Below are 27211 nucleotides of genomic sequence, written 5' to 3'. Positions count from 1 at the left end.
GCATAAAAGGGACAGACGTGATGGGTATGATGAGTACTCAGACAATGGATACAAAAAAAGCCCCTTTTCCACAGGCCCAACACCACATCATTCCACAGCACACCGCCCACTTGTGCCAGGACCTGGGTAGAGTGGTGTGAAAGTGGTACTAAAAAGTATCCAATCTAGAGTAGGTCTGAGCTAGGCCAAACACTTCATAATGACTGATCACTCACTGACTTTTCATTTAGACCACGAGGATATAGTTGTAAATACATGATAATAGATTCTATTGTGTTATAACCACTATTATTATCTATTATAGTGTATTATAAACATTAATACTATATATAGTGTATTATAATCAGAGTTCTAATCCATCATAGTGTATAATAATTTATTATCACAGTTAAAAGTCAATTTGTTTCTTACCAATGTACTTTTGTGTAATGGAAAATGAAGATATCTGTATGTGGTGTGGTGTGGTGTGGTGCTAAAGCTGCAGTCGAAAAGGTGCTAAAGGGTACAACGGGTGTTTTTGTAAGCATATGTGAGGTATGCAGGTGTGTGGGGTATGCATTTCGGGGTGGACACTCTAGTCTGGGCCATAGAGTGTCCACCCCAAAATGCATACCCCACACCTGCATTTATATTAGACCATGGTGTCAACCCGACCAGTTACCCTTATATGGAGACCCCTGGTACCCATATATGGAGATCCATGTACTGTATATGGAGATATGCTGTGAGAGCCCAAACATGCTTACTCATTCTTCTTTATGGACAGGTTTCTGGTCCACGTTACACTGATAAGAACTAGATGCGTGCGCAGGGTCGGTACCAAAATTAGCCAATGAAACCAGCGCTCCCCAAAACGACAGGTTTGGGAATTGATTACATGATATACATTACAGTCACCTGTGCATTTAGTCTCAATGTTTGTAAACAAGAAACCCGTCTATGTGAAAGTCCTATGACGTCTATGACATCTGACATATACCCTTTTATGCCCATACATGGAGATCCCTGTCTGTATCCAGCCACACAGATATGGGCTGTCTTGGCCCATATCTGAGCGATGGCTGAGGGGACAAAACTCCTGTTGAACCGGTTTAACAGGAGTTTTGTCCCCTAGGCCATTGCTGCACTGAACAATCTGCTAAGCAAGCGCCCCCGTCGCTAGGATGGTTTTTCTGTGAAGTGGGGCCCTGATGAGCTGTCTTGTGATGTTTTGTATTATATGGTTATTATATAGTGTTTTTTGTGTTGAACAGACTTGTGAAGACGAATTTCCCTTTGGGGACAATAAAGATTATTATTATATTATATATGGATTCTGTTAGTGTGGCATGTGGCGTGGCCGATGTGGCCTCCATAAATGGGCATGAAGTCCTGTTCGATATGGGCTTAATATTGATTGACATGGGACTGAGTTACCAGGGCCCAAGGTGGAGGGGCCTTAATTATTTTATACTTGAGCTACTGAAAAATAGCAAATCTAGTACAAACTCACAAGCTGTGACCTACGGTCGCAATTAACATACCTCAGCACACAGATTTGTGAAAAAACAAGATATGTTTTATTAAAATACAAATCATAATTATGGATCGAAGCTTTAATATATACATAGACAGATATATTGGCTGCCTGGCATTGCTAGATTAATTACCCATTTAGGCCTAGAATTATTGACTGCTTTAACTGTTGAAAAATAGCAGATATACAAGCTCACAGCGCGGCACCGAGTGCTGCGCTGTGAGCTTATAGATCTGCTATTTTTGAAAAAGTCGTGAAAATGAGTGCAAATCTTTGAATGTATGTATTTTTAGAGCGAACGTTTGTAACTCAAATTTTGCTTCTGGGTGGTCCCTGGAACTAATATTTTGAGATATGAATATTTTTTTACAAGGGTCCATCACATGAAAAGGTTTGAGAACCACTGACATAGTAGTCTCTCAAGAACAGACTAACAGAGCTGTTAACTGTTAAGTGAAAAGGATCATTTCTTTGACGATGGCTGACCAGATTGCTGACATAGAAAAGGATTCAAAAGACACTTATAGAATCAGGTCAAAATTCAAACGTTCACGATTTTTCAAAAATAGCAGATCTACAAGCTTGCAGCGCGGCACTCGGTGCCGCGCTGTGAGCTTGTATATCTGCTATTTTTCAATAGTTAAGCATAAAATAATGATACACAATAATGTGTACCCGTTCTAAATGGGTTAAGCACTCATTCATTCATTGCATCATGTCCTTATCCAACAAGGTGGACTGACTGACAGGTAAGCTAAACTCTTCCCGCAGTAGTTTCAGCAGGTTGTCAGTGTACTCGTCCCGTGGCTGACCAGTCCCGTTCAGGCGTATAGGTGGGAGGTCAGGATGGGGCGGGTCATAGGAGAATGGACAGTGCAACTCGCTGAGTGTGAACCAGATGGTGTCTGGGTCCACTTGGATTAGATGCTGGAAAACACTGAGGACAGAACACAGAATTAGGGCTGCATCAGTTAATCCAACTCATTTATTGTATCAATTATAATTTAAAAATAATATATACAGTAATTGATCCCTATTTTCCCTACTAGGCAGAAGGTATGTAAATAGCCGTTCTACAAGCTAGAGCAAACTATAGATTGGCTATTTTCACTATTTGTGCAAGACACCATTTTGCGACAAGTATAAAATAATAAAGTATAATAAAATCGCAGCAAAAGTATATTGATGTGATTAACATAATAAACATGTGCTTCTCGGTTATTTGATTAACCGAAGAAGTAATCAATAGAATAATAAGCACCACAAGAGACAGGTTGTGACTTAAAGATATTGCGACTGAGTTACCAGGGCCCAAGGTGGAGGGGCCTTAACTATTTTATACTTTTGCTATTGAAAAATAGCAGATATACAAGCTTACGGCGCAGCACCGAGTGCCGCGCTGCGAGCTTGTAGATCTGCTATTTTTGAAACGTCGTGAAAATGTGTGCAAATCTTTGAATATACTGTATGTCTTTTTTAGGCGAACATTTGTAACTCAAATTTAGCTTCTGGGGGGGTCCCTGGAACTAAATATTTTGACATGGGGGTCCGTGGCCAAATACCTATCATTTTGGGGGTCCTTCACAGGAAAAGGTTTGAGCACCACTGACATAGAAACATAGTTTTTTTCAAAAAGCCTTCAACGACTTGTTTCACGATTTTTCAAAAATAGCAGATCTACAAGCTCGCAGCGCGGCACTCGGTGCCGCGCTGTGAGCTTGTAGATCTGCTATTTTTCAATAGTTAAAGCACATAACGCAGTGAATCTTTGCACCCAGGGCCCAGAATGTGGTGCAACACCCCTGTCCATGTTCTTACCTCAAACAGGCCTCTTGCAGTCTGATAGGCTGTCTGCAGCTCAGGTAGGGCAGGCAGGCCTCACACACAGAGTCTAGGTCTGTCTCACCTGAGCACAATTAAAAACACAGCTGTATCACTAACAGCTCTCTTTAACTAAAGTAGTATATATGAAGGAGCGTGCAATCCGTGCATTCTGCTGTTAGACAGGACTGATATGATATATAGTGGTGACAATAGGAATGGTTGAACATGCACGTCAACATACCGATATGCTGTATACATGAACTGTGCATCTGTCTATTTTTTTGTTTATGCCATCAGGGTGCTTTCAAAAGCAACAAAACAAAACCTGGTGAATTCATATAGATTGCATACTGCACTGTGCACATAACCTATAAATGTTGTTGTTGTTGTTGTTGCAACCCTATACCTGTGTGTGTGTGCATGCGTGCGTGCGTGCGTGCGTGTGCGTTAGGGCATTCACAGAATATCCGAATATATAAGTCACTATTCGACGGTACCGAAGTCGAATGTACGTTTTTTATTTTTTATTTATTTTTATTATTATATTTTTTCTCTACCCTGGTGGATGAATTGGTTAATGCTCTATACTGATGTCATGCGTCACGTTTCGTCTCCCAGAACTAATTACCAGTGGGAAAAACAGCGGCCAGCCGGCAAACTCCATGTCATGATGGAGGAGAAGAGCCAGCTAATGCAACTGTCACTACTATACCGAAAATTGCTAGTTTTTATTGGATGAAAAAACTGTATATATTTCCTGTCGAATATTCAACTATTCGAATACTTTGAGGTTGAATAATTCGAATACTAGAAATCTATATTCGTGAATTCCCTAGTAGTGTGTGTGTGTGTGTGTGTGTGTGTGTGTGTGTGTGTGTGTGCATGCGTGCGTGCGTGCGTGCGTGCATGCTCTCCTACCTAAGTGAAGTGCCAGACACAGAGAGCCGAGGCCCTGCAGTACAGCCAGCTGCAGCTTGTAGGCCAGGGTGTGAGTGTAGACAGAAGAGGCCCTGGCACTGACCACAGCCTGCCTGCTCAGAGAGGACGTCAGCTTGGGCAGGACCTCTTTGGACACTCTCTGGCGCAAGAAGTCGCCACAGGTCTCACCCAGCACAAACAGCACCTAGCCGGGATATTCAAGTACATCCACTTAAAAAATGTACAGTATTTTCTGGACTATAAGGCGCACCTGACTATAAGGCGCACTGTCAATGAATGGTCTATTTTCAAACTGTTTTCATATATAAGGCGCACATAATAGACGCTACCGTTGCGTTATGCATCCAACAGATGGAGCTGTGCTAAAGGGAATGTCAATGTCAATGAATGATCCATATATAAGGTGCACTGGACTATAAGGCACACTGTAGTTTTTTGAGAAAATTAAAGGCTTTTAAGTGCGCCTTATAGTCCTGAAAATACGGAAACCAAATGGCATTCCCTTGATCATTTATGAAGTTTATTTTTTGTATTATTTAATTTTTGCCATTTTATGCTTTTATTTTCTATGGGAGAATGTAGTGAATGGAACGACGCTAGAGAAAAGACATGTAAAACTAAACAGGAGTCTGATTCAAACTCACAAGGGGCATAATAGTCAGTGCACCAACCAATTGGCTGGGCTACCAGGCATCTCAACACACAACCATTTCTATCAGTGGTCTTCAACAGGGGGTCCGGGACCCCTAGGGGGTCCTCAGAGTTACTACAGGGGGTCCTCCAAATCTTCCAATCCTTTTTATATTAACAACTTGAACCCTAGTGTCCATATTCTGAGAACTGTGGCCAAAAATAGCCGATCTACAAGCTCACAGCGCCTCACGCTGCGAGGCGTTGTGAGCTTGTAGATCGGCTATTTCCGGCAAAGAGGTTTGGTGTAGAGGGGAAAAAGATCAGACTATGTACAGAGTAAAAGGTCAAGTTTATTAAGTATTGACAGTTCAAGTGGTTAAATATCCGAAAACACAACTTGACATGAATCCAAAATACACTGATGATTGTGCTGTCAAACGATGAATATGGAATCTATGAAAAGGTTGTGGGGGTCCCTGCTTCATCTCTCTCTCAACTAAGGGGTCCTTGGCCTGAAAACGTTGAAGACCCCTGATTTATATAGTACACCTTTAAACATTAACTGATTTAAATCTGGAAACTAATGCACACATTTTTGAAAAAATTACACATTTCATTACAGCCAATTGCCAATATGCTGTACATCAGTCACCTGCCAATAAAAAACAAGTTGACTGCTAGCTCACTGCATTCTTTTTTGACCTGGCATAACTGAGTTTTGAATATTAAAGCCCAATAAAATACATAAATACAAAATAGATAAGTGGACATAAAACAAGAGCGAAATATGAAAAAATGTGTCAGCATGAGAGAGAATGTTTTGCGCTGATGACGGAGGTACTCAGCTGGAAACATAATGGTAGCAGCCATGGCGGGGGTATTTGGTTCCATTATATATGTTACAGCAGGGGTCTTCAATGTTTTCAGGCCAAGGACCCCTTAGAGAGAGAGATGAAGCAGGGACCCCCACAACCTGTTCATAGATTCCATATAGTTTCATTGTTTGACAGCACAATCATCAGTGTATTTTGGATTCATGTCAATTTGTGTTTTCTAATATTTAACCACTTGAACCGTCAATACTTAATAAACTTGAGCTTTCACTCTGTACTTAGTGTTCTCTTTTTTCCCCTCCACACCAAACCTCTTTGCCGAAAATAGCCGATCTACAAGATGCGAGGCGTTGTGAGCTTGTAGATCTGCTATTTTTGGCTAAGTTCTCAAAATATGGACGTTAGGGTTCAAGTGGTTAATATAAAAAAGGAGAACAAAAAGTTTCTATCACACAAAGATCCTGAGGACGCCCTGTAGTAACTCTGAGGACCCCCTAGACAGGGTTCCCACACATCTTTACCAATTCATTTCCAAAACTTTTCCAGAATATTTAACCCTGATTTCCAGGATTATATAACACTAATTCACCTGAATAACGAGTCGCTTACTCCTATGCGCAATGCCCAAAGACAGGTAGTGTATTGCCAGTGGTTCTCAACCTTTTCAGGCCGTGACCCCCGAAATAATCATGTTTTAACTGGGGACCCCCCGCCCTGACGAGCACTAAGAGTTGAGGAATTTTGTATAACACGGTTTTATTGTGAAAATAGCCGATCTACATGCTCACAACGCCAAAAATATTTTTCTAATTTCAAAATATTTCCAGGAATGTCATGACCGTTGGAACCCTGCCTAGGGGTCTTGGACCCCCTGTTGAAGACCCCTGTGTTACAGTGTACATAAAGGTACGTACCCTAAAGGCTCTGAGAACAGCTAGCGGGTCATCAGCGGTCAGTCTCTGTAGGAGTGCAGGCCAGCAGCGATGGGCCATGGGAAGCAGCTCGTTTTCCCTCTCGCTCAGTACAAGAACACACAGCTCCAACACATCCAACACCTTAACACAGAGACACACAGCAAACGTCACTTGGATATCGTCGCTGTCGGGTGGAAATCTTTCATGTCTAAAGCGGTTACTTTTCAGGAAATGGAAAAAATAAATAACCTGGATTTCCAATGGATCTAAAGTAGTTGTTATTCAGTCACAAGCTCTACAAATACTTTTCATTGGTTAAATATGTATAGCTCGAGTTAACGTTTCATCACTGCCAACTCCATTTTTGAGGTTTTTGATTTTTTTGGCAGAAATCAGGGCTATTGAACACCCTTTACATCTGAGTGTTGGTTAAAATAATATTGAACCAATGGAAAGTAGTAAAAACTGCTTGGGACAAAACCTCCACACTCCACACTTTATGCCAAACCAGCTAACTCCACCTGATTAGCCCTCTCTTTTTTTCATAAATATGTGCTATTGAACACCCTTTAAGTCTGTGAGTTGGTTAAAATAATATAGAACAAATGACCTCCTACTGTAACTCCACTTGAGCTCATTTTCCCGAAAATTAACATTTTGAAGTTTTTGGGCCGACAGCAGAGATTAGTTCTTTTAATTGCACAAATGTGACATGTTGTGAGGTTGTGGATCAGTTCTTTTCGGTGCATGACACTGGCGCACAACTGAGCCTAAATCAGGCTTCAGGGTCTGTAGAACTGAGCAGAAGTTGATGTTACTATTTTACGATCTTGGATGCGATCTTGGAGAGTCTTTTGTGTCAGTACAGTTTGAAATCACAGAATGTTCATCATCTGGGTGATGACATGTCAAACACACACACACACACACGCGCACGCACGCACAGTCTACCTTTAGTCTGAGTGGTTGGCTGGGGTGTGACAGCAGGTGTATGCAGCGCTCCATAATGTCCTTGGTGATCTGAAGGTGGGAGGGGAGTTCTTCTTTCACATCTGGACCCTCCTCTTCCTCCTCAACCTGGGGGTCGGGGGGAACCACTGGAACCACAACAACAACAACTGGACAGTGAACTGCCTGTCTGGGTTTGGCAAGATGATTTAAAACATGGGGGGGGTCTTCAACAGGGAGTCCAGGACCCCTAGGGGGTCCTCAGAGTTACTACAGGGGGTCCTTCAAATCTTTGTTAGAAACTTTTTTCTCCTTTTTTATATTAAATACTTGAACCCTAACGTCTACTTTAGCCAAAAATAGCAGATCTACAAGCCCACAACGCCTCGAGCTTGTAGATCGGCTATTTTTTGGCAAAGAGGTTTGGTGTAGAGTTTATTAAGTATTGACTGTTCAAGTGGTTATATATCTAATTGACATGAATCCAAAAAACACTGATTATTGTGCTGTCAAACGATAAAACTATATGGAATCTGGGGGTCCCTGCTTCAGCTCTCTCTCAGCTAAGGGGTCCTTGGCCTGAGCTAAACTAGTTACTGTTCATAAATACAAACTGATCTACCCAATTTCAAAATACCAATACAACATACTCCCCCGCCAAAAAGGATTACACTTATTATTTTGATGTTAAACTAAACTTTGATGTTAAAATGTATTATTTTGATGATAAACTAGAATTTCTAGAACTAGCAATGAAGATGAATGGTTATGTGATTGTCACTTGAGGTGAATTAAATCTTATTATTGTTATGTGCTGCATGGCCCTGAGACACAGCAGCTGATAGGGAAGAGGGAGGATAGGTAAGGAGGTCATAGATGCCACATAGTGGCCTCTTTGTTTCATATCTGTGTGAAAGAGATAAGGTTATTGGCTTTTAACGAGAAAAATGTGTGATGTTTGGTTTTAACATTCAAAGAAAAAATAACGCACATCCTCCGTTCTTCAGGTGCCGAGCTAAAACTGCCAACGCAGTAATACTAGGGACAAAGAAAGTAGCTCGCACTCACTTTTTTGGTCGCTCCAAAAGTTTTATTGTCAAGCAGCAAAAAAAATAAACGTTTCGACCGGTTAAGGTCTTCTTCAGTATAACCGGAAATAGGAAATACAATCTTTATATACACATTCAACACTGCTCATTATTAGCCCCACCTGGTGAGCTGGAGCAAATCAGTGATCCACGATTACTTCAGACCGATTCATGATACATGACATGGTTCAGATTTGGAAACTATTAGGACATGATTCAAAGTATTACATGATTATTTTGAAAAACAGTAATTATACACGATTTTCAACCAATATATGTAAAGTTCCATAATTTTCAAAATACAAAATATTTTAAAAGTTACATTATCAAAATCAAACCCCTATTCGAGGAGGCATTATCAAGCCCCGACTTTGTTCTGAACCTCTTCTTGAACACATCACCAAATAATAAAAAGAAACATGTTTGGTTTTAGCCAATTAACGTGAACTGTTAGAGGAAGGGCAAGTGAGTCCATCTTTTTGTCTGTAAATATATCTTTTTATATCATTTTATATTGCATCTGAGTGAACTGATCTTTTGAGTGTCTTCAATTCCACTGGGCTTTAGTCATGAAGTCCATAAATTAAGTAGGATTTCCACATCACACTCTGATGTGTGACTGTGGTTCCTAGCTCTCATTCATGGGCTTATTATATTCCTGAGACAAGTGCGACACCAAGTGGATAACTTCGGTATTACTGTCGCTGTCTGGTCAGAAAGTATTTACCCCGGCCTTCTTAGGCCCTGTCTATACCTAAAAAATCCCTGGGCGTTTCTGACTTCGTTTTGAAACCTCTACGCCTCCACACGGGCCCGTGTAGAAAAATATGTGTGTCCACACGGTATTATCAAAACGCTATAAATCCCTGTCTGTGCGTCACCGAAGCGGGTGGCCACGTACCCCTGCTCTCATGCAATCATTGCAGCAGCTATCTATCTATACTATATATAGGCTATGCATCGTCCAAGTTTCACTATCTTCACACTTTAACATGCACAATTGCTATTTAAACATTAATTTAATATAAATTCGCGAACTATTTCTAGAGCAGGAGAGGGGAGAGGAATCGTCGAGAGTGTGGTGCGCGCCGCTCTCTCTCTCTCAGCATTAAACGAATGTAACTCTATCAATCAGAACATCGTGGTCAAGCTAGCATCACTTTGTATTGAGAGAGAGAGTGTGGTGCGCTAACTCTATCAATCAGAGAGAGAGAGAGAGAGAGAGAGAGAGAGAGAGAGAGAGAGAGAGAGCGAGCATAGAGAGAGAGAGAGCGAGAAGAGGCAGGCGCGTCGTGTCAGATATGCTCCGTTAACAAGACTAGGGCTGTATCTCGTTATTGATAATGAGCACCTTATCGATCCGGCTTATTGAGCCGGTGGAAAGCATAACTGGTAGCCTATCTTTTGCAACTGCGAGTTTGTGGCTGACCAGTGACCACCATCTATGAAGATGACATTTGACAAGAGTAACAAATATCATTAAAACAATCATTCATTAGGGCTCCATCCCTAAATAAGACAGCTGAGCTCTCTAATGTTAACATGTCGTGAATGCGCTCATAAATATGGATATTCTACAGAGACTACCATGGGATTCTCTCATAGCAAGGAGGAGGAGGCGAGGAGCACAAGGTGACGTAAGCATGCAAGCAAAGAACTTCTCCGTTTACGGTGTCCACAAGGCAAAAGAAATACGCCCGGGTAACAAAAATGCACTGCAGCCGGAGTTTTGGAAACTATTCGGCTAGTCCTCCGTTTGCATGCGTTTGCATGTGGACACCCATGGGCGTTCGTGGCTCTACCTCCCCGGGGATTAAAAATCCGTTGTCGTCTGGACGGGGCCTTAATCTTGTCCTTAATATAGTTTTGTACGTTTAAATCTGTCCTAAGGCTGCTTGTTAAGCACTGCATTCCATGTATGAAATATTATTATTATTATTATATATACTTTAACCCATTTAGAACGGGTACACATTATTGTGTATCATTATTGTATGTTTTAACTATTAAAAAAATAGCAGATATACAAGCTCACAGCGCGGCACCGAGTGCCGCGCTGCGAGCTTGTAGATCTGCTATTTTTGAAAAATCGTGAAAATTAGAATTTTGACCCGATTCTATAAGTGTCTTTTGAATCCTTCTAAGGTTTTTTTTAAAAACATATGTTTCTATGTCAGCAATCTGGCTAGCCATCGTCAAAGAAAAGCTCCTTTTCACTTACTGTAAATGGAGCTCAGTTAGTCTGTTCTTGAGAGACTACTATGTCAGTGGTTCTCAAACCTTTTCATGTGAAGGACCCCAAAAATGATATGTATTTGGCCACGGACGCGCATCTCAAAATATCTAATTCCAGGGACCCCCCAGAAGCAAAATTTGAGTTACAAACGTTCGCTTTGAAAATACATATATTCAAAGATTTGCACACATTTTCACGACTTTTTCAAAAATAGCAGATCTAAAAGCTTGCAGCGCGGCACTCGGTGCCGCGCTGTGAGCTTGTATATCTGCTATTTTTTCACTGGTTAAAGCATTCAATAATTCTAGGCCTATGTCATACAATGAAATCACATTACCTGGATCTTCATTGTGGTCCTCCTCTGCAGCGATGCCCTCTGCCAGCTCCTTCTGTTTGCAGTAATCCAGCAGGAACTGACGGACATTCAGTGCTTCTGGAGAAGTCCTTTTCTTGCTGTTATATTCACTTTTACTACCATGGCTAGACGGAAACCAACTCACTGTGGAGAAACAAAATAATCACCGGATAACAGGTTACCTTACATTTAGTTGGAGAAGTAGTATGGCTGAGCTAATGATCTAATTCACCAATAAGATGTTTAATTCTCTTTGTCAAGTCCCACTCCATATCGCTCTGTTACTAGGTGGGACAAAAAAGCTAGGGAAGCCTTTTTTCTTTTAATGGAAGTGAATGGGAGGGGGGGGGGGGGGGGGGGGGGATCATAGCCTCATTATTGCTATTTAAAGTACCAAAAGAAAAACATCTACGTGATAAATGTATTTTAATTGTAATTCTGCCCATTTAAAATATATGTACCCAATCAAATATCTTAGTTACATCGACATTGTTCATGTGAACTAGTTTGTTGAAGCTTATTCATTATACTTATCGAAAACGATATGACCGCGCAGCGCCGTACCACATTGTGGTAAGGTGATGATATAAAAAGCTGTATACGGTGCACATTTTTTGTCTCGACCACCTCGATGAATCTGTATGAAAACAAGAGTAAATGAAAGGCGTGTTAAAGCTCACCCAAGGCCTTCATGACAGAGTGCAGGATAGAGCAGAAGAGCGGAGCTCTGTCGTTGTAGCTGAGATCCAGCGCAACCAGAACATCCTGGATCACATCGCCCACTAGTGGCAGCAGGCTGGGGTTGGAATGGGCCAACATGACGCTCAACACCCGAGGAGCCTGAGGAGCAGAGGGTAGTGGAGGTGAGGTGAGGTGAGGGTAAATGGACTGTACTTATAGCGTTTCTTGTATTTTTCTTGAAACTCATTAGTATTTGTACATAGGGATGGGACGATAGGCGATATTATCGTTTATCGTGATAAAAAAACACTCACGATAATCGTATTGTGGAGTCATCCTCCATCATGCACTGGGATCAATTCACCTTTTATTTGCTGAGCTGCATATCCAGTACCACTTAAACCCTCTAGAATTGGTAAAAGGTACTTATAATATATGTACTTTATACACTCTCTATCAAATGTATTTGCCAAAAAATAGACAATCTACAAGCTGTGAGCTTGTAGATCTGCTATTTTTTGGCAGATGTTCCGCCCCAGGATAATGGATTTTGATTATCGCGATAATATGGTAAATCGCGATTTTGCCACAATAATCGTGATATGACATTTTCATATCGTCACATCCCTAAATTTGTACACACAACCATTAACTTCACACACACCGCAACGGTGCGTACACGTTCATGCCTGGGCAAAAACAAAGAACATCTAACATATTCAATGTATTTGTCATAACTGCCCTTTGCAATTTTTGCTTCAAAGACTAAAAGCAAACAGAGATGTATTTTTTATTTGTATGATCCAATGTTGCCAAAAGAATTACAGTTAATTATAAAAGGTCTTGGGGCTGCCATAATTAACGCTATGCATCTTTCCTATTGTTTGTTGTGCACGTTGGCGTGCCCTCATTCAAGGCCGTTCAACGTCTTGTCTTTCACACAGAGAAGGAAAGAAATACGACCGCTGCGATGCATGAGTTGGCTACTACAGGCCGTCTTGACCAAACAAGCAATGGGGGATACACTGACTTACACTGACTTATGGGGGTCCGTGGCCTAATGCGTACACCGTCAGGCCAATATATTTCCCACATGCGTGCGCAGGAACGGCACGGAACAGAACAGTGCATGCTAGAACCATAGAGGTATAGGCTATACGAGTGACGACGTGCCATAGCCTATCTCAGTGTTTCTCAACCACTGTGCCTGGGGACCTTTGGTGTGCCCCTGAGAAGGGTCAAGTGTGCCCCTTGACACTGCTTGAAAGCCAGTATTGTATTTATCATTTTAAAAATGATTTAAACTAGTGAAAACAGCCGATCTACAAGCACACAACAAACTGCTGTTTTCACTACTGTTGTGCGACAGCCTTGTATGATGAAGCAGGGCTTTACTTTGCGAAGAAACGTACAAATTTGAAACTTGGAAATACAATGTTTCTTCCCGACAGTGACGATATTTACACACCCCCGTATTATGTTGGCGTGCCCATGGATTCTTGGGAAAAAAAGTGTGCCCATGCAGAAAAAAGGTTGAGAACGACTGGCCTATCTAAACAAATGGCTATTTGCATACCAGGCAGGCAGTGAGTGGTGGGCTTGCACATCCCCCATAGATTCACAAGTCTATTCATTATGGATAGGCTACTTTAACACCTAGGCTACTGTAGGTTTCCAGCGGTGACTGTATGTGCATTGTGCATGCGTCCTCAAAGGCACCATGGCTCCAGTACTGTGTTATGTAGACCTACTGTTTGAGATTCGTTCAAAGCAAACTTTTAGTTTCTCTACCGCAGCGCAGTATGTTCTATTGCTCCATGCGCACATGTAGGCCCACGCACACATCTAAAGGAGCGGGTGCACGTGACGTCAATGAATGACCGTCCGCCCTGAAAAGAAAACCCCAAAGCACCACTGCTTGAAATTAGGGATGGAAATCGGCCAATATAAAAAAGGTATGATATCAAACCGGCCGAATCGGTAACCGGCAGATCACTGACATAAATACCGGTTTTATGCCAATTGTGTCCATGGCACTGCACAGCATGATGCTCTGATCCTGTGACTAAAGTAAACATTAGCAAGTAGCAGCCAGTCTACTTAGTGGCAGCCTACAGAATACAGATGGTGCTGATTACCTTTGCAATGTAAGGATATATTCCATAATCCTGTGTCAATGTCGTCTAAAAAAAAAAAAAAAAAAAAAAAAGCATGCGTCACCTGTTTTCCTCCTGCCTAGTCAAGGCGGTCATATAAGACTGGATATTGTCTGTGATTTTGGATATTGTACTATTGTGATTGATTTGGCATTAGTGTTCTTCTAGCTTATTGGTACTCAAATTGAAGTATGTCTTGTAGGCCTACTTGGCCTGAAAAAAAGGGTATTGGAGCAACCCTATTTTCTAGTTCTTAGCTAAAGAAATCGGTATCGGAAAAATCGGTTTTGGCAGGTCAGACCTTCATAAAACCGGTGGATCGGTATCGGCCAAGATCGGTCCATCTCTACGAACCACTGAACTAAAACGCCATGGCGGTGACAGCTCTTAACCCATTTAGGCCTAGGATTATTGACTACTTTAACCATTGAAAAATAGCAGATATACAAGCTCACAGCGCGGCACCGAGTGCCGCGCTGCGAGCTTGTAAATCTGCTATTTTTGAAAAATCATGATTTTTCTTTGCAAGTCTTTGAATATATCTATTTAAAAGCGAACATTTGTAACTCAAATATTTGCTTCTGAGGGGTCCCTGGAACAACATATTTTGAGATAGGGGTCCGTGGCTAAATACCTGTAATTTTGGGGGTCCTTGACATGAAAAAGTTTGAGAACCACTGATTTAGAGGAAGGATTTAGTAGTCGGGTCAAAGATTGGGGTCAAAGATATTCATAGACTTGCACACATTTTCAGGTTTTTTCAAAAATAGCAGATCTACAAGCTCGCAGCGCGGCACTCAGTGCCGCGCTGTGAGCTTGTATATCTGCTATTTTTCTAAGGTTAAAGCATACAATGATGGTTAAAGTGGTTCAAATCTAAAGCGACTCGGGCGCGTTCCAGGGTATTTGAGAGTTAATACCTGCGGATGCAGGCTGAGTCTGCGCAGGTTCAGCGACACGTGGTTGAGCAGGTAGTCGGCGTTGTTGCCGATCAGCTCCCCCGGCGAGCCGTAGCCGCAGGCGTCGCTGATCCCCCACATGGAGTCCAGCGCCGCCTGGCTCACCAGCAGTGTCTCGCCCCCGGCCTTCTCCAGCACGTGGTACAGGGACGCCATCAGCAGCGGGCGGAAGGCGCGGCCCAGGGCCCGGGCGAAGCAGGCCACGCCCTCCAGCTGGATGCACAGCTGCCAGATGTTGCCGTTGAGACGGTGGACGGTGGACTGCGCGGGCGAGGAGGTGGAGAGGGAGGAGGGGACGAGCTCCTTGTTGGATACGGATGGGAGCAGGAATGGACGGTGAGTCTGTAGGAGGAGAGAGAGAGAGGGAATAAACAGAGAAGTTAGCATATTTCAAGATTCAAGGTTTCTTGTTGTTACTGCAAGTCTTACATACAAGTATATAAGAGTTAAGAAAACATTATGGGCTGGTTATTCACACATTTTTGGAGAAATAATAAACACACCAATAAAGATAAAGGATGAAAGATTCATAATAGGCAAATAGCAGCAATTGTATGACATGTCAAGTTTGTCAAATACATCAGCGTTTGAATATTGGACCTACCACACATAAATTCAATTCATATTTGCATTCCTTCAGTAAAATCTAGCCAATATTGCGCTGTATCAAAGCTAACATCTGGGACTTATTTATGTGCATAAACGTTGGAGGAGGGGTCTCCCTACACTAACTTTGAGACATTTACAGTAGACATCAGCACACAAGATTGATTGTACAGCATCTTTACTGTAGAAAAGAGAAAGTGTAAACTGCATAGGGAGATGGGTTGTATAGTACAATGTTCTGGTTATTAACTCTTATACTGGTGAGGAGACTAGGGCAAGCCGACTGTTGATCAAATCATTAGTTTGAATTAAGCCCATTGGGGGACGGACATCAGACAAAAATAGCAGATCTACAAGCAACGTGTTGTGAGCTTGTAGATCAGCTATTTTCAGCAAAGAGGTTTTGTGTAGAGCAGACCAAGTACCAAGTTACCAAAGTATTGAGGGTCTAAGTCATTAAATGTCTGAAAACAATATGTAGGGGGGTCCCCTGCTCTGACATCACTGTGATGTCAGGGGAACCACACAAACAGAATCCCCTTTATGCCAGTATATGAAGATTCCTGATGTCATCAATATTAAGCCCATATCTAAGAGAACTTCATAGGGGAATGCCCATATATGGAGGCCACATCGGCAACATACCACACTAACAGAATCCATATATGGCCAAGACAGCCCTTATCTGTATGGCTGGTTCTACAGACAGGGATCTACATATACAGTATGGGCATAAAAGGGATCATATGTATGATGTGTGTGATGTCTTTCACATAAGGAATAACTGAGTAAGCATGTTTGGGATCTCACAGCATATCTCCATATACAGTACACGGATCTCCATATATGGGTAACTGCCTGGTCTGATATACATCACTGGCTAAGTGGCCAAGATATGGCGAGGTCGCTTGTCGCCCTTAGGCATCTTACTGGTAGCCTCCATTACCTCCTGGTCCTTTGCGTCTCCGTCATGGTCCTCTGTGACAGTATGCAGGTTCCAGTTATTCAGACTGGTGTATTCTTCTAGGACAGACACCACAGCTGCCCTCAGGTCCTCCAGGCTGTGAGGAGGAGGAGGACGTGTCTGTGTCTCCGTCCCGTGTCCCCCTGCGGGCCCCGCGGCGCCGCTGGCAGCACCCATGATGACCTGGTTGAGCACCATGGCTGCCTGCTTCCTGTACACTGAAGACTCTCGGTACAAATCCAGGAAGTGGTCGGTCAACAGGTAAATGTCGCCGTAGCAACCTGGGAGTAGATGAGATGGAACCAATGGACATTCAGGAGTCAATGGGTTTTAGTCCGATTTAGAGAGCCCTAAACCACCAGTCAGATGTTTTGACTGATCTTTTGTGAAAAAAAGAAAACATTTAAATACAAAATAAACACAAATAACTATGATTGATTGATAAAGAAATATTAAGTGTATATTAAACTTATAATATATTTCAAAAATACCGAAATAACATTCAGAAATTCCCAAACAATAGCAGATTTACAATATCCTAACATGTCACATCACATCACGCCTATAATGACAATGCCCAACTATAGGGTTGATAGAGGTTAGAAGTTAACTTGTGACACATTGGAACTTTAGCAAAAAATAGCAGATCTACAGTACAAGCTCACAACGCCTCGCAGCGCGAGGCGTTGTGAGCTTGTAGATCAGCTATTTTTTGCAAAGAGCTTTGGAGGGGAAAAGAGCAGACTAAGTACAGAGAGAAAGGTCAAGTTTAGTAAGTATTGACGGTTCAAGTGGTTAAATATCTGAAAACCCACATTAACATGAATCCAAAATATACTGATGATTGTGCTGTGAAACAATGAAACTATATGGAATGAACAGGTTGTGGGGGTCCCTGCTTCATCTCTCTCTCAACTAAGGGGTCCTTGGGCTGAAAACGTTGAAGACCCCTGCTTTATGGGGGTCTAAATTGACCCATACAAGTCTGTAACTCTGACAGAGTTAAGGGGAGACCTAAAAATGTGAAAGTTTGAGAAATTACAGTATATCGGTCAAGCTCCACTCCAAGTGTCTAATAACTCATACCTAAGGTTCGACAGAGCTCCATGAGTGCAGAGAAGATCTTTTCATCTGTGAAGTACAGAAAGTTCTTCTTCTGGCTGCAGGCAGTGTTGGGATGTTGGGACCTGGAGGAGCCGTCTATAGAAAGAGCAGTACTTCTCTCCTCCACGATGCGGACATTCATCACATCAAGCTCCAGCACCTGGAGTAGAACAACACAATTCTAAAACGAATAGTTCCATTTATTTTTCCTCTAAAACCTTTAACCCATTTAGACCTCGAACAAATGTTATGCTTTAGCTATAAAATAAATGCAAAATAGCAGATATGCAAGCTCACAGCGCTGCAACTGCGAGCTTGTAGATCTGCTGTTAATATATGGAAAATCATGAAAATTTGCGATAATCTTTCAATAGATATATTTTTTAAAGCGAACATTTATAACTCAAATCTTTCTCTCTCTGGGTCCCTGCCTCCTGGAACTAAATCTTTTCAGATAGGGGTCTGTGGTCAAATACATATAATTCTAGGGGTCCTTCACATTACAATGTTTGAATGAGCACCACTGATATAGAAATATAAATCCCCCTTTTTTTCAGAAAATCATTAGGATTTAGAAGACATACTGAATCGTCCTCAGGTCATAATGGGTTGACACAAAGAATATTAACCCATTTAGGCCTAGAAATTATTGAATGCTTTAACCAGTGAAAAATAGCAGATATACAAGCTCACAGCGCGGCACCGAGTGCCGCGCTGCGAGCTTGTAGATCTGCTATTTTTTAAAAAGTCGTGAAAATGTGTGCAAATCTTTGAATATATGTATTTTCAAAGCGAACGGTTGTAGTGTAACTCAAATTTTGCTTCTGGGTGGTCCCTGGAACTAAATATTTTGAGATGCGGGTCCGTGGCCAAATAAATATCATTTTGGGGGTCCTTCACATGAAAAGGTTTGAGAACCACTGACATAGAGTCTCTCAAGAACAGACTAACTGAGCTCCAGTTAAGTGAAAAGGACCTTTTCTTTGACGATGGCTGGCCAGATTGCTGACATAGAAACGTAGGTTTTTCAAAAAATCGTAGAAGGATTCAAAAGACACTTATAGAATCGGGTCAAAATTCTAATTTTCACGATTTTTCAAAAATAGCAGATCTACAAGCTCGCAGCGCGGCACTCGGTGCCGCGCTGTGAGCTTGTATATCTGCTATTTTTTTATATTTAAAGCATAAAATATTGCGTCATAATGTGTTCAGGCCTAAATGGGTTAAAGGTAACGTAACGCCATGGCTACTGTTACCTGTAGGGATGGGACGAGAAGCGGTATTATCGTTTATCGTGATAAAAAACACTCACGATAATCGTATCGTGGAGATTTAATATATCGTGATATCGTCCTCCGTCATGCACTGGGATTAATTCCCCTTTTATTTGCAGAGCTGCATATCCAGTACCATTTAAACCCTCTATTGGTAAAACGTACTTATAATATAATATACGTACTTGATAGAGTCTTTTTTTCACTTTACCAAATCTCTTTGCGACGCGTTGTGAGCTTGTAGATCGGCAATGTTTTTGGCAAATGTTCCACCCCAGGATAATAATGGATGTTGGGGATATTTTGATTATCGCGATAATATCGTAAATCGCGATTTTTTTTGGTCACAATAATCGTGATGTGAAACCTTCATATGGTCCCATCCCTAGTTTACCTGCATTAAGGCTTTGGAAACCCTCTGGAGGTGTGCGGCCGAGTTCAGCACCACACTGACGGTGGGACCCAGGACCTTCAGGTAACCCAGGAACACGTTGAGGACCAACAGCTTCTTGTGGTCGTCTGACGTCCTCATCAGCCTGGGCAGGGAGGAGGCCAGGACGTGCAGGTTCTCTGACAGGACATCGGTGAACATCCCACCTCCACCAGACCCCTGGATCCTCTCTGACACCGAGCTCAGAACACTAGAGCACCTGTAGGTGAGGTGACGCCAAGGAGAAGGGGGAGAGCAGAGTGGAGAGAGGTGCGTATAAGTGATATGTATTTGTCAATATACGTGTTAAATGGCTCTATATTCTGATAGTAACAATTGGTTTAGAATGATTGATCAGTACGACAAAGGGCCGATGCATACTCCACTCCACTTCAGAGCCGAATATATTTCAGTTCCGTTCGGGGAGTCATAAAATCTCAGTGTCACCGAACAGCTGACCGCCCCTCCGAACCTCTGAATGACATCATACTGTAGTTTAGACAGAGCCGAACCAAAATAAATTTGTCTCTAAAAGTGGAGTATGAATCTGCCCTAAGAGGGGTGTCCCCGACACTCTAGCTCTTTGTGAACCAAATATATTTTCAGGTCAGGATACCAATTTTATGCAATCAAGAGAGAGAGCTCATACAGGATAGATACTGTACAGGATAAACAAGTGGAATTTCACTAAAGAGCTGGCAAAAAGTTAGCCCAATGAAAATAACAATAATAATAATCTTGATCATAGGATTCACTCTCGCCACTTAGTATATCTGTAGAATGATGTACTAAATCTAATCTAACATTGAAGACACAGAAATCTATTGATTAGAAATCTAATCAAAAACTAAGCTGTGATGACTAAAACTAAGATTAAATATATTGACAATTTCGTCAACAAAATAAAAACTAGACTAAAACGTTAGGGAGGGACTAGTGGAGAAGAGAGTCATTTTATGTTTGGTTGCTCTCAGGTGTTGCGTGCTGAAAATAGCAGATCTACAAGCTCACAATCTGCTATTTTCAGCACACAACCAAGAAATCAGGAATCAAACTTTTCTAAAATACGTCCATAATAAAATGACTGGCCTCTCTCTGATCCTGGTGTCCTCGTCGTTCACCGAGCCCACCAGGACCTCCAGCAGAGGTCCCACGCACTCCCCCAGTGACTGGCTGCAGTGGGCCAGCACGTGGTCGGCCAGTTCCACCAGCTCCAGCCTCACTCTCCAGTGCTGGTGGGCCGACACGCAGGAGATGATGTTCTTCAGCTGCGCGGTCAGCCTGCGGGAGGTGCCCTTCACCCAGTCCTGGGTCCGCTGCACCACCAGCTTACTGATCTTCCCCAGCCCAGGAGACGAAGGCGCCGTTCCCACCGCATCGCACTTCTCAAGCTGACAGTCTTCCATTACCAGTCCCACCACTCTGGACCACATCTACATAAAATTAAGAAATTGATTTAGATTTAGAGTCCTGGGTCAGGATTTACCTACGTTGGTGGAGGCTACTTCAAAAGCCCATACAAACTATACAAATATTCATATGTGCTTTATAAAGTCACAACCCGTTCTAAATCTTGGCCGGCATTGTATAATTACCAGGAACCTCTGTGTTCTTTGATACAAAGCCTTTTTATCTGATCGTTCTATGATTTCCCATGTATTTCCGGACCCATTTTTGCAAGGCCACACCCACATCTCAGTGTTCAATAGATGGGGTTGGTGCACATGCGGAACACCAGGAAATGCATGGGAAAACAGAAGAATATCGGATAAAAAGGCTTCTTATTAAAGAACACAGAGATCCATGTAATTATACAATGCCGGCCAAGATTTAGAACGGGTTGTGACTTTATAAAGCACTTTGTTTGTGAAATTTGAATGTTTGTGTTGTTTGTATGGTCTTTTGAATTCGCCTCCACCAACGCAGGTAAATGCTGACCCATGACGGTCGTACGTCATGTTATCAACGACCGTCATGTTCCAGGGCTACTTGAACCATAGACCTTATATTCTGCATGAATCAAAAACCCTGTGATAGGGAAGGATTAGAAATATGATGAGGGAATCTAACTCCCAGGGCTTTAGGACAACAAACAGCACCAGTCTATTGAATGACAAGTTTAGGGAATGCGAGTACCTTGAGGGCCCTGACCGTGACGGCGTGGCCCTGCTTCAGATCCCCTGTGATGATCCTGCTCAGAGTTATGGTGATGCCCGGCAGGAAGGACGCCATGGTGGCGCTCAGGGCACGCCGCTCCTCCGTGGAGGGCACCACGTGGTCCTGGGAGCAGTCACACTGCAGAGCCAACGCCTGGAGGCACTTCAGGGCCAAAGCCTGGATGCTCCTCGACTTGTCCTGCTCCGCTACGGCCAGCAGCAGAGACACCGCCGCTCCCAGGCCTGGCAGTGAGGACGCAACCAGGGGCGTCACAAGGGGGGGAAAGTGGGACTGAGTTACCAGGGCCCAAGGTGGAGGGGCCTTAATTATTTTATACTTTAGCTATTGAAAAACAGCAGATCTACAAGCTCACAGCGTGGCACCGAGTGCAGCACTACAAGCTTGTAGATCTGCTATTTTTGAAAAGTCGTGAAAACATGTGCAAATCTTTGAATATATGTCTTTTTTAAGCAAACATTTGTAACTAAAATTTTGCTTCATGGGGGGTCCCTGAAACAAAAATGTTTTAGATGGGGGTCCGTGGCCAAATGCATATCTTTTTGGGGGTCCTTCACATGAAAAAGTTTGAGCACCACTGACATAGAAGCGTAGGTTTTTCAAAAATAGCAGATCTACAAGCTCGCAGTGCGGCACTCAGTGCCACACTGTTAGCTTGTATATCTTCTATTTTTCAACCGTTAAAGCACAAAATGTGAGTGAATCCTTGTACCCAGGGCCCAGAATTTGGTGCGACACCCCTGGATGCAACAGTTTCTTTTTTTAAATATATGTTATTGGGCTTTTTATGCCTTTATTGATAGGACAGTAGACTGACAGGAAATGGGGAGAGAGATGGCGAGTGACACGCAGCAAAGGTAGTCAGGATCGGGAATTGAACCAGCGACACGTTGTCAGGCTACTCTGAGCCTATGTGGTATGCGCCTGGACCGGTAGGCCAGCGGGTGCCCCAAGGGGATGCAACAGTTAATCAAACAAATAGATTTAATCGATTTCGTATAAGATGATACATTTTTTAAATTGTGGCAAAATGGTGGAAATAATCAATTATTTAGAAGCTCACTAAATGGTTAAGGGTGCATTTAATATAGTGCCTTTATTCAAGGTTGCTTTACAATAATTGTCCCTATTCGCTCACATTCATACACCGATGGTGAAGGAAACCATGCAATGCACAGTTGCACCAATGCCCTACTTGTCACTACTTGTAAATGGTTTATTATTTGCTATTTTGCGCAAAACAGTACGACTTAAGTGTTTACTCTGACAAATTTAATTAGTTGATAATAAAAACATGAATAATATTTATTTCACATTAATACTTTTTTATTTTATTTTATTAAATGATCCAAATATGCAACATTATTGGATATAATAATTGCTAAGAAGCTAATGTATAGAGTTGGAGCCCTACCTGGCAGCATGGCAGGCTCAAAGAGCCTGAAGGTTATATCGCCGTACGCCGTGTGAAGCAGGCCGTCCAGGCAACGCAGCACGGCCAGTTTCAGCTCCTCCGACACGGCGGCGGGTTTCCCCGGGTCGGTGGGACAGCAGACGCAGAGGCAGAGCTCAGACAGGACGTCGCGAAGCGTCTCCCAGCTCCGCACGCACGTGTTCTCCAGAACGTAGCTCATGGTCTCGGCCACGGCCACCACCACAGCCTCCCTCTTGGGCCCGGGGACCTGGATTGTTGATTGAAATTTAGGCCTAGAATTATTGAATGCTTTAACCAGTGAAAAATAGCAGATCTACAAGCTCACAGCGTGGCACTCGCTGTTTTTTAAAAAGTCGTGAAAATGTGTGCAAATCTTTGAATATATGTTTTTTCAAAGCGAACGTTTGTAACTCAAATTTTGCTTCTGGGTGGTCCCTGGAACTAAATATTTTGAGATGGGGGTCCGTGGCCAAATACAGATCATTTTGGGGGTCCTTCACATGAAAAGGTTTGAGAACCACTGACATAGTAGTCTCTCAAGAACAGACTAACTGAGCTCCAGCTAAGACCTTTTCTTTGACGATGGCTGGCCAGATTGCTGACACAGAAACATAGGTTTTTCAAAAAAATCTTAGACACTTATAGAATCTGGTCAAAATTCTAATTTTCACGATTTTTTCAAAAATAGCAGATCTACAAGCTCGCAGCGCGGAGTGCCGCGCTGTGAGCTTGTATATCTGCTATTTTTCAATAGTTAAAGCATACAATAATGAAACACAATATAGTGTACCCATTCTGAATGGGTTAATAGACAGAACTGTGAACAGCACGTGGTACAGTCATACGTTTAGGCTAAAAGGATAACACAAAAAAATATTTTGGGTAGGGATGGGACGATAATTGATATTATTGTTTAACGTGATTAAAAACACTTGTGATTGTGATAATCGTATTGTCATTTGCGACACGTTGTGAGCTTGTAGATCTGCTATTCTTTGGCAAATGTTCTGCCCCAGGATAATGGATTTTGATTATTGCGACGTCACAATATTCGTGATATGAAATTTTCATATCGTCCCATCCCTAATTTTGGGATGTTGCCCCCATCTTCTGTTCTTACTATACAAAAGCATTATTCAACCTGTTCTGTTGTATTCTTCAGCATGTTTCTTCACTATAATGTCCATGCCGAACAGTATTACCCGTATTGCTTCGAGGATCATCGTTCTTCCCCTCAACCACACTTGCTGATATGAACAATAAGGCCATCACACACTTAGCCCTCTCAATAATAAATGGCACTGATCATCCTCTGTATCGCTACTTCGACCTCTTGCCATCGGGGCGAAGATACAGATCCTTGAAGTGGCGCAAGGTTCGGATCAGCAGGAGTTTTGTCCCCTCAGCCATCGCTGCACTAAACAATCTGCCTCGGGTTTCCTGTGCATAGTGGGGACCTGACGATCTGTCTTTGTGATATGTTTGTGTTGTGTTATATCGTCGCTGTCGGGCAGAAACCTTGTATCTCCAAGTTTCAGATTTGTACGTTTTTTTGACAAAGTAAAGCCCGGCTTCATCATACAAGGCCATCGCACAGAAGTAGTGAAAACAGTCGATCTACAAGCACACAACGTGAGGCGTTGTGTGCTTGTAGAACGGCTGTTTTCACTAGTTTAAGTCATTTTTAAAATGATGAATGCAAAACTAACGGTTTTGGACATACAAGGTTTTCACCCGACAACGACGATATGGTTGTGTGTTGTTTCTTTGTTTGAACAGACTTGTGAAGACAGATTTTCCTTCTGGGACAATAAAGAGAATTATACAATAATTACTGAGGGAATGTTTGGACCCAAATAGAAGGGATTCTGACCTTGAGGACAAAGCGCAGGGGAAACAGGACGTAATCCTGCAGCTGCTGCAGCGTGGCATCGTCCACGTCTCTGAGCTGGGCTCCCAGCGTCTGTACGTTGGCCAGCGTGGGCTCTCGGGTCAGCAGGACGCAGGCCGGACGCAGGTAGGCAAAGGCCAGCTTTGGGTCGTTTATCTGGGCCATGGCTGACGGCGACATGACGTCACAGGATGCTGAGAAGAGGACGCTGAGAAAGACAGAAACTATGTTTATCATTCCACAGGTCTGGTCTGTATAAAAACTGTCTCGATAGAGCAGTGTTTCTCAACCACTGTGCCTGGGGACCTTTGGTGTGCCCCTGAGAAGGGTCAAGTGTGCCCCTTGAAACTGCTTGAAAGCCAGTATTGTATTTATCATTTTAAAAATGATTTAAACAAGTGAAAACAGCCGATCTACAAGCACACAACGCCTCACGGTGCGAGGCGTTGTGTGCTTGTAGATCTGCTGTTTTCGCTACTGTTGTGCGACAGCCTTGTATGATGAAGCAGGGCTTTACTTTGCGAAGAAACGTACAAATTTGAAACTTGGAGATACAAGGTTTCTTCCCGACAGTGACGATATTTACACCCTAACCCGTATTATGTTGGTGTGCCCATGGATTCTTGGGACATGAAAAGTGTACCCATGCAGAAAAAAGGTTGAGAAGCACTGTCGATAGAGCATATTCACACAGCAGCCATCTTGCCATTAATACAATGAATTGCCACCATAGTTGCCACCCTAATGTAGGTACAGTTTTCACTGCAAATTTCAAACATGGACGCCAGGTGAATATGGTCAATGGTCGCAGTGGTGCACGGGACTATAGTACCAGTGACATCATCGGCTTTGGTCATTAAAAAACAAGATTTCTAAACAATTAGGCTTTATATGATGTGTTAACTTTCCCGGAAGAGAAAGGCTTATTATTATATATATATATATATATATATATATATATATATAGTATTATTTTTACTATAATTATTGATCATTCCAGACATAAAAACTGCTGATAATGATGATAATGAAGATGATGAATGTATCCATCACTTTAATGCAGTTGGTCAAGTGGAGCTCATTTTAATGACATATATACATATATACAGCTGGGTAGCTTGACCTATACAAAATACTATAATTTATTACTTAACTAGTTAATTGTACTAATAATGTATATGCGCAAAGTAACTAACAAATAAATGCAGTGGAGTAAAGCAAAGTACAAATAATATCACTCTGAAATGTAGTGGAGTACTTCATGGTTTTTTACTTATACTACAAATTAAGTAGCATGAAATAGAAATACTCAAATAAAGTACAAATATGTCTAAATGACACCACAGTACTGCATTTATACTCAAGTGTATTTCACCATATCATTCAGTGATGACAACAGCTTGTGCAAAGGCACATCAAAGACAGAAGCAGATGCAGTCTAACATGTATGTAATAACTACTTTGTAACTACTTTGTATTGTAAAATACATATAGTCGTTAATCCAACACAAAACGATCAGTCTAATAGTTACCTTCACATGGTCATCAACAGAACAACAACACAATGCTGCACATACATTGCTGCTTAATAGTAACGTCATGAGTATGCGACTTACGTGCGCCTCTAGAGCATGGGATTTATGGCTCTTTGAAGTGAGCCGGATCTCTGGGATCCGCTCCTTTCAAAGAGCCGTTCAAAAGACTGGCTCATTCTACTAGTTAGTTTGTAGATTTTGATTAGGCCTATAATTACAAATAACTGTATGTACATACCTGCCATTTGAAAATAGCCGATCTACAAGCTCGATCTACTGTTTTCAAATGATTTTTCTAAATTTTACTCATTGGAAAACCTGTGAAACAGGACATTCTGCATAATGAGTAGGCTACGTTCTGATATTGGTATTTTAAGTACATTTTGATACCAATACTTTTTTACTTTTAAGTACATTAACATTCCAAACTTCTACTTGATTGCAGTATTGATATTTTTACTCAAGTAAAGAAATTGAGCACTTTTCCCACCGTACTGTTCATTAGAAACGAACAGCTCCCTACTGTGAACCGAATCCTATCGTTCATTTCAAAGAGCCGTTCAATAGACTCGTTCGCGAACGTCCCACCTCTACGTCTTTACTTGTCATAACCTCGCGTCCGTAGCCTCCTTTGGTTCCTTGGGTTTCTAATTCAGAATTGTAGTGAGATCCGGTCTAGAGCCCGCCTATTATCAAGGTTCCGTTTCCTGTTTGT

At 42.2% G+C, this 27211-nt stretch overlaps 1 protein-coding gene across 1 annotated transcript; it reads right to left on the bottom strand.

Moving 5' to 3' along the window:
• Positions 1–1761: 1761 nt before the first annotated feature.
• tti1 (TELO2 interacting protein 1) lies at positions 1762–26539 on the bottom strand. Its single transcript, XM_080733494.1, has 16 exons — positions 26494–26539; positions 24944–25169; positions 23050–23317; positions 21597–21859; positions 20550–20893; positions 19425–19680; positions 17739–17916; positions 16635–16933; positions 15044–15424; positions 11967–12126; positions 11269–11430; positions 7611–7756; positions 6660–6800; positions 4259–4463; positions 3335–3422; positions 1762–2453 (listed from the first exon to the last, which is right to left on the bottom strand). Exons 2-16 carry the CDS (start codon positions 25139–25141, stop codon positions 2222–2224), a joined length of 3321 nt encoding a protein of 1106 aa, XP_080589620.1. The 5' UTR covers positions 25142–25169; positions 26494–26539; the 3' UTR covers positions 1762–2221.
• Positions 26540–27211: the final 672 nt, after the last annotated feature.

The sequence above is a fragment of the Nannobrachium achirus genome (genome assembly GCF_963921795.1).
Source record: "Nannobrachium achirus genome assembly, chromosome: 9".
Taxonomy (NCBI): Eukaryota; Metazoa; Chordata; class Actinopteri; order Myctophiformes; family Myctophidae; genus Nannobrachium; species Nannobrachium achirus.
The sequence above is the reverse complement of the archived record's forward strand: the minus strand, read 5'-3'. Positions and strand labels throughout refer to the sequence as shown.

What these genes read in the sequence shown, in the direction of transcription:
- tti1 (XM_080733494.1), bottom strand. Translation starts at nt 25,141, where the DNA reads ATGTCGCCGTCAGCCATGGCCCAGATAAACGACCCAAAGCTGGCCTTT. An exon ending in TGAGCCTGCCATGCTGCCAG is followed by an intron (nt 21,860 to 23,049) that starts GTAGGGCTCCAA and finishes CCTCACTGCCAG; the next exon opens with GCCTGGGAGCGGCGGTGTCT. An exon ending in TCACGGTCAGGGCCCTCAAG is followed by an intron (nt 20,894 to 21,596) that starts GTACTCGCATTC and finishes AATTTTATGTAG; the next exon opens with ATGTGGTCCAGAGTGGTGGG.